Genomic DNA, 8,171 nt, shown 5'->3' with positions numbered 1-8,171 from the left:
GACTGAGTTGTAGACGTAGTAGCGCTGTAGCGCGCCCTGGTCGCTAGCGATGCGGCCCAGCGCCGCGTGCATGGAGCGGGCGCCTGCGTCCGGCACCCCGTAGGCCTCGGTCACCCGGTACTCGAGCTCCCAGCGTGGCTCCCCCAGCGCGTTCACCTGGCTCAGGTTCAAGAAGTAGGTCACCATGTCCTGCAGGGGAGCGCGAGGCGGGCGGGCCGTGAGCAGCTGTCCACTTCCGCCCCCAACCCTCCACCTTGCATTTGATCCCGGATTCTAACAGCTGTAATCAGGACCACTCTTAGTATGCTTGGCAGACATCAGCTGGTCCAAACTCCTGAGGTAACTGCATTATCATTCCCATTTCACAGATGAGGAAACTGAGTCCTAAAGAGGTTAATTCATTAGGCCAGTCTCACAGGTGCCTGAGCAGGATTGGAACCCAGGTTGTTTACTCCATGGCCTGTGTATTTTCTGTTCAAGCAAGTTCCCGGGTGCACAGAAGATTCTCAGTAAGTATTTGCAAAAAGAACGGATAAAATGAAATCGAAAAGTAGAGGAATGGAATGCCTGGCTGAGAGAGGTTATAGAATTGTGTTTTGATGGGGGCTTGGGATCCACCCAAGACATCTAGAACTCAGGTGCATTTTCTGGACTAGAATGTGGAAGGCTTATCTGTCCAATACTTTCCACCTAAGTTTGAGGATCTGCTTCAAGTCAGCAGAGGTTGGGTAAGAGGGGCTGCCATGTATGGATGGCAACTTTCTGCTAGGCATCTACATTATTTCATTTCACACCCACCTTCAGGCCAAGTGCCCATGTGGACAACAGACCATACTCTTAAAAATCCTCAGCCTGCTTCTACTCTAGAGTCAAGGACCTAGTATCTCAGGCAGTCCCTGGTTTTAAATAGCCTTTCTCAACACTGAGGTTAAGTCTCTGCACCCACCTCTTTCTGGAACTCCAACTTGAACATTCAGCTGCCTCCTCCCTTGGCATTTTCACTTGGATGCCATATAGACATCCCAAAGTTAACAGGAAAGCCAGGGTTCTGATCTTCCCTCCAAAACCTGCTCCTCCCGCAGTGACCCCGTTTCAGTAAATGGCAACCTCTTTCTTTTAGGTGCTCTGTTCAAAGCCTTGGAGCCCTCGTTGCCGCCTCACTTTCTCTTCCACCCCTCATCCAGTCCACCAGCAAATCCTGTCCACTCTGCCTTCAAAATATACCCAGGACTTCCTTGGTGGTCCAGTGGCTAACACTCCATGCTCCCAATTGAGGGTCCCTGGGTTCAATCCCTCGGAGAAAGCAGTGGCACCCCACTCCAGTACTTTTGCCTGGAAAATCCCACGGACGGAGGAGCCTGGTGGGCTGCAGTCCATGGGGTCGCTAGAGTCGGACAGGACTGAGCGATTTCACTTTCACTTTTCACTTGCATGCATTGGAGAAGGAAATGGCAACCCACTCCAGTGTTCTTGCCTGGAGAATCCCAGGGACGGGGGATCCTACATGCTGCAGCTGAGAGTTTCTTCCATGCCCCAACTAGAGATCCTGCATGCCACAACTAGGACCTGACGTAGCCAAATAATAAAATTAATGCTTTGAAACATAAATCTATCCAGGATCTAGCTCTCCTCATGAGCTGCTGCAGCCACCCTGGCTCATACCACTGTCACCTCTCAGTGGTTGTAGTCGCCTCCTCACTGATCCCCCCGTTTCCACCCTTGCCCCCTACAGCCTGTTCTTCACCCAGCAGAACAGTGATTTTTTAAAAAAATTCCAGTCTTACAGCCTATGTGACATGATCTCCACTGTGACCCCGCAGGCCTTCTTGCCCCTCCCCACCCAACACACCCAGTTCGTGCCTTCCTCCTCATTCCGCAGACATTCACATGGCTCACTCCCTGACTTGACTCGGAGTTCAGATGTCATCCTATCAGTGACACTTCCTCACCCCATCTATCTGACACCACACACATATGCACGTGCCCCGTAACTGTCACCCACTGCCTCCTCACCCTCTTCTCTTTTCTCCTTAGCACTGATTTCACGCCGCACTTAACTTTACTGTGTTTGTTTATTGCCTGTCTCACTCCGGTAAGGATGTCGGCTCTGGGAGAGCGGTGACTTTTGTTCACGTCTGTGTCTCCTGAGCTTAGCACAGGGCCTGGCACATGGCAGGTGCTTAACACATTTTGTTGCCTACATTAAGGGATCGTACTCCTTTGTCATTTCTGTAGTCACCAGCACATCCCAGGAGGTGGGGGATTGCTCGATGAGTAGGGGCCTGCTTGGCTGCAACCCAGTCGGTGTAGAGAAGACATGGGCAGCGGGCCTGCGGTCACACTGTAAGAGACTGTGACCGCCAGGCCAAAGAGATCCGACTTGTCTGGGGGGCACTGGGGAGCCACTGAAGGTTTTTGAGCAGGAGAGAGACAAGAGTGCTTAAGAAAGATTAATCCCTTCTGCTCTGCTGTACCAGATGAGCTCCAGCGGGGCTGGGCGGGAGGCAGGGAGACCAAATAGGAGGCCCTGACAATGACTGGGGCAAAGGGAGATTTGGGGGAGAATTGATCTGACCTGGTAGCAGGATTTGGAGGTAGCTCCAGGGTTCTAATGCTGAGCTCTCAAAGGGTGGAAGTAACTTGCCCTTCCTGAGGCTCTGGTGAATTAGCTGGGGAAGGTGGTGATCCATTTAGGTCCCTCCCCCACCTTCTCTGGCCCCAGCAGACCCAAGCCTCCTGACCTGCAGGCTCAGCGTAGCTCGGTCGTATTCAAACACCCGGATGCCTGGATTGTTGGCTCCGTTGACCACTCCAGGTAACGTGGTTTTCCACGGGGTGACCCCAGGTGTAAGGAACATGACACTGATGGGGGTACCTTCCAGGAGAGAGACAGTGGGGCTGAGAGTTTGATGACACAGGGAGGGAAGTGGGCTGGCCGTTGCCTTCCAGGGTGGGTACCTGCACCATCATAGAACATCCGAAAGCTGTCAGTGTGGTGGTGCCCGAAGAACTGCCCTGCGATGACTCGATGATGCCTCTGGACCACCTTCAGGTACTCCTCGTTGAAGCCCTCTCGGAACCACGCTTTGTTCCGTGTTTTCTCAAAGAAGCCCGGGGGCACGTGGCCAATGATGTACACCTATGAAGAAGGGGTACCCAGTGGGGGTTCAGAGCTGCTTTCCCCAACTCCTCTCCACCTCTCACAGTCTACCCATCTCCCCAAAAGCAAGCAACAGGCTCCAAGGGACCTCCTCCCCCTTCCCTCTCCCAGGTGATTCTGGCATCTCTCTGTACTCAGCAATGAAGGTGCTGCATTTGCCCATACTATGCCTGCCACCCAGACCACCGTTCTTCTGTTCACTTCTGTAAATTCTGACTTTACTGTTTAGTCGCTCAGTTGTGTCCAGCTCTTTGTGACCCCATAGACTGTGTAGTCCGCCAGACTCCTTTGTCCGTGGGATTGCCCAGGCAAGAATACTGGAGTGGGTTGCTATTTCCTCCTTTAGGGGACCTTCCCGACCCAGGGATTGAACCCATGTCTCCTGCACTGGCAGGCAGATTCTTTACCATTGAGCCATCTGGGAAAGCGAAAGTGAAAGTTGCTCAGTCATGTCTGATTCTTTGCAATCCCATGGACTATACGGTCCATGGAATTCTCCAGGGCAGAATACTGGAGTGGGTTGCCATTTCCTTCTCCAGGAGCCATCTGGGAAGCCCTCTGTAAATCCTGCCCATGCTTCAAAACCCTTCTCATGAAATCTTTCTGATCCTTCAGATGAATCTTCTGTTGGAGAGCTCACGCACTGTAACCAAAGCTTCCTTACATGGTTTATAACCTCTGCTGTGTAGCAGTAATGTGTGTTCACATCTTACGTTCATTGAGTCACTCAGCTGTAATGACAGTGCCTGGGCCCTTGGCCCCCACTGCGAGAGGTGGAATGGCGGGGTGGGGCAGTGGTGGCTGGTAAGGAGGGCAGTGAAGAATGTGAGCTTTGGAGAGAAACCATCGCTGAATACCAGATGCGTGTCACCTCTCTGAGCTTCAGTTTTCTCATCAGGAGGGCTACCTAACTGGTGCGGTTTTGAGAGTTCATATATCCATATAAAGCACTTAGCAACTTATCTGATGTATAGCGAGGACTCAAAAGCACCAGCAATGAGATCCTGCCTGGATACACTGGCCAGAGCAGGGACTCAGGCAAATGAGACACAATGCCAGTCGTCGGGGGCTGCCAGCCCAGCAGACTAGAGAGACACACCTCACAGAGGACTAGATGGGCACCCCCAAGGGCAAGGCGTATCTCTGAGGTCTGGCTCACACTGTGGCTGCAGCCAGACTTGGCTTCTGGAGACTGAGCTTCTAGTCTCAGCGAGTGAATGATAGTCTCTCAGGTGTGTCCGACTCTTTGCGACCCCATGGACTGTAGCCTGCCAGGCTCCTCTGAATTCTCCAGGCAGGAATACTAGAGTGAGGAGCCATTTCCTACTCCAGGGGATCTCAGCCCCACCACTCATTGTGTGACTTGAGACCGTCATTGCCCCACCAGGAACTTCACAGCACAATGGATCCCAGCCTCAGAGGCTGTTGTGAGGATGGAAAAAGCCCTCTCAGGTGTCAAGCTGATGAAGGACCCTCTGTGTCGTGAGCATCTTGAGTGAGTGGGTGTGTGTCTGTGCCAAAGTGGGGAACTTGTTCAGGAAGAGACCCCAGGGAGGGAGGAGAGGAGCAGGGAGTCCTTACCATTTCCCCAGCCAGGGATGCGTTGGTCAGCACGTCGTCCAGCCACTGGAACTGCTGGCTGGGGTCCAGCATGCCGGCCGTCTGCTCATTGCTGGTGTAGTACAGGTTGGTGTTGAGGACCACGATTCTCCCAGCCCCGCTCAGCCCCGGCAGTTTCTCAGAATAGAAGGCACCTAGGACATCACAGCCATGGGGGATGTGAAGGGGTCTCTTGCCTCCAGGCAGACACACTCTGTCCCCTGTTACTTCATTTGCCCACCTTGTCCTTCCTTGGCATCCCCCCTTCCCTTCTTTCCCACAGGATGAGCATCGTGGGTAGGACCAAAGGCTCTGGAGCCAGGCTGCCTGGGTTCAAGTCCTGGTTCTATCCCTTACTACCTGTGCCACTTGGGCAAAGTTCCTTAAGGTCTCGATGCCTCAGTTTCCTCCTCCATAGAATGGGAATAACATGGAGGTGTGTTTATCCCTCTGGATTCACTGTCAGCCCTTCTCAGCTCTCTGCCCCAGGAGCAATGGATTAAATCAATGGGTTTCTGTGCTACTGAGGGAAGGAATGAGAGGAGGTCAGGTCTCCTTGGGATGCTGTGTCCCCCATACCAGTGATTCTCAACCTGGTAATTTTGTCCCCAAGGGGACACTTGGCAATGTCTGGAGATGTTTTTGGTTTTCACAATGGGAGATGTTACTTGCAACTAGTGGATAAAGGCCAGCGATGCTGCTGAACACCCTACAATGTACAGGACAGCCCTCCCGCAAAGAATTACCCCTCCCCAAATGTCAACAGTGGCAAGGTTCAGAAACCTGGCTTGAACTGAAGGTCACTGCCCCTGCAAGGGCTGTTGTGAGGAATCTAGCAGTGGACTGAGGGCAGTGCCAGGCACACAGAAAATGCTCGAGGAATATTCACTTCTGATTCTCATTAGTGCTGCGTGGTTAAGAAGATGGGCATTGGGATCAGCCCTGGATCCTGCTCCTGAGGTTGCCTCCTCTGTTGCCCTAATGGTCCAGGAGCGAAGAGAATGAAGACAGAACACAAAATCTGGTGCAATGGCTCAGGGGACCTGCAGCCTCTATTGGACTGAGGTGCAGAGTCTACTCTGAGTCCAGCTTTTATTCCTAACTGCAGACTACAAGACTTTCTCAGATCTTATCTTTCTCAAGACACATGCCGTATCAGTTGAAAGTGAAAGAAAGTGAAGTCACTCAGTGGTGTCCGACTCTTTGTGACCCCATGGACTGTAGCCTACCAGGCTCCTCCATCCGTCCATGGGATTTTCCAGGCAAGAGTACTGGAGTGCCATTTCCTTCTCCAATATCAGTTACATACTCCTAAATATCATGGACTTGGACTTCCCTGGTGGCTCAGATGGTAAAGCGTCTGTCTAAAATGGGAGACCTGGGTTCGATCCCTGGGTCGGGAAGAATCCCTGGAGAAGGAAATGGCAACCCACTCCAGTACTCTTGCCTAGAAAATCCCACGGGCGGAGGACCCTGGTGTCCATGGGGTCGCAAAGAGTCAGGCACGACTGAGCAACTTCACTTCACATTGACATAGTACAGATCTCCTTGTGTTTACCCCAGGTCATTCCCTTCTGGGCTAGTCTCGGGAACAATTAGCAAGTGCACAGGCAGCATTCATGCCTGACAGAGACCGAGGATTCCAAGGCCCATGCTTTTATGATCCCCGTCATAATCCCTTCTGGGTCTGGCCCTGGCATTTTTAACAAGGCTATAATTCTAAGAAAGACATGAAAAATAATCATCAATATAGTTTCTCTGAAATTTCTCAAGGCTGTGAAAGTACCTTATTACGAATTCCCACTGATCCTCTAAGCTAGGTGATCTTGGCCAAGTGACTTAGTGTATTCAAGCCTCAGTCTCCTAATCTGTAAAATGGGGATAAAATCAGTTCCTATTTCATGGGGGTGTTGTGAAAATGAAATTAGATCAGACTTTGGCATAAAGGGCTCCTTACAGTAGCAAATGATGTTAGTACCTTCTTTGAAGAGAGTGACAGATTCGTTTCTGAGCCAGGGTCGCCACAGCTCTGCCACCTGGTTGTAGATATTGTTGCTCCCTGCAGGTAATTGGTTTTTGGGGTGAAAGTCATGATTTCCCAAAGCAGCATAGACTTTAGTATCTGGGAGGAAAAAAGAAATATAAAAAAATATATGGGGGACTTTCCTGGTGGTCCAGTGGCTAAGATTCCACGCTCCCAATGCAGAAGGCTGAGGTTCGATGTCTGATCAGGGACCTAGATTTCACATGCCGCAACTAAAAAAAATCCTTCATGCTGCAACTTAAGATCCCACACGCCGCGATGAAGATCAAAGATCCCTCATGCTGCAACTAAGACCCAATGTAGCCAAATAAAATCTGGAAACACTGAGCTCTGCCAAAGGAGGAGGTCGTAGAATTCCCATGAGGAATTGTCCACAGAGCCAGAAGTCATACCTATTAACTGCCTGGGAAAAGAACCTCCTCTGTAATACAGATGCAAGCAGACATAAGCATTCATGTAAGAGAAAACACAGATCCTTGGAATCCCAAAGACAGATGAGAAGGGAGGAACCCTGTCCAGTTTATAATCAGATAAGGTGGGGGTCCCCAGAGAAACAGGACCAGACTTGGCTTTCTTGACCTAAGAGAAGGTATTTTGGGCCTAAGCCATTCAGGGATTTAAGCCTGGCCACAAGGCTTGCCCTTGAACAGATCTCAGTAATAAAGATCTTAAGGGAACAAAAGGACAGACCCCGTTAAGAGGGAAGAGAAGAAACAAGAGCAAGATAATGAATCAGTTGTAAAGACTCTTGAGTTCTGTTTCAAAGGTAAACACTAGCCTGAAGCACTTTCTCGAGCTGTTTTACAGAATTTAACCCCTGCAGTCTCAAAAATGACAGAATAATCTGTGTTCATTTCCAAGGCAAACCATTCAATATCACAGTAATCCAAGCCTATGCCCCAACCAGTAACGATTGAAGCTGAAGTTGAACGGTTCTGTGAAGACCTACAAGACCTTTTAGAACTAACACCCCAAAAAGATGTCCTTTTCATTATAGGGGTCTGGAATGCAAAAGTAGGAAGTCAAGAAACACCTGGAGTAACAGGCAAATTTGGCCTTGTAATACGGAATGAAGCAAAGCAAAGGCTAATAGAGTTTTGCCAAGAGAACACACTGGTCATTGCAAACACCCTCTTCCAACAACACAAGAGAAGACTCTACACATGGACATCACCAGATGGTCAACACCGAAATCAGATTGATTATATTCTTTGCTGCCAAAGATGGAGAAGCTCTATACAATCAGCAAAAACAAGACCGGGAGCTGACTGCAGCTCTGATCATGAACTCCTTATTGCCAAATTCAGACTTAAATTGAAGAAAGTAGGGAAAACCACTAGACCATTCAGGTATGACCTAAATCAAATC

The 8,171-nt window shown here is 50.3% G+C and overlaps 1 protein-coding gene across 2 annotated transcripts in view; it reads right to left on the bottom strand.

The window, feature by feature from the left end:
• Window positions 1–109: 109 nt before the first annotated feature.
• Window positions 110–8,171, bottom strand: part of SMPDL3B (sphingomyelin phosphodiesterase, acid-like 3B) — a 33,230-nt gene continuing 25,168 nt past the window's right edge. Inside the window, exons 4-7 of one of the 2 annotated variants that reach the window (XM_010830152.1) lie at window positions 6,738–6,881; window positions 4,742–4,914; window positions 2,742–3,139; window positions 110–189 (exon numbers count right to left, since the gene is read on the bottom strand). In XM_010830152.1, the coding sequence (XP_010828454.1) occupies window positions 2,750–3,139; window positions 4,742–4,914; window positions 6,738–6,881 (707 nt within the window). In that variant the 3' untranslated portion in view covers window positions 110–189; window positions 2,742–2,749. Of the gene's footprint in view, window positions 190–1,464; window positions 3,140–4,741; window positions 4,915–6,737; window positions 6,882–8,171 lie in introns of those variants that run through there. The other variant, XM_010830153.1, reaches the window with a different exon arrangement.

Source organism: Bison bison, unplaced genomic scaffold (genome assembly GCF_000754665.1).
Source record: "Bison bison bison isolate TAMUID 2011002044 unplaced genomic scaffold, Bison_UMD1.0 scf7180017864516, whole genome shotgun sequence".
In the NCBI taxonomy this organism is placed as follows: Eukaryota; Metazoa; Chordata; class Mammalia; order Artiodactyla; family Bovidae; genus Bison; species Bison bison.
The sequence above is the reverse complement of the archived record's forward strand: the minus strand, read 5'-3'. Positions and strand labels throughout refer to the sequence as shown.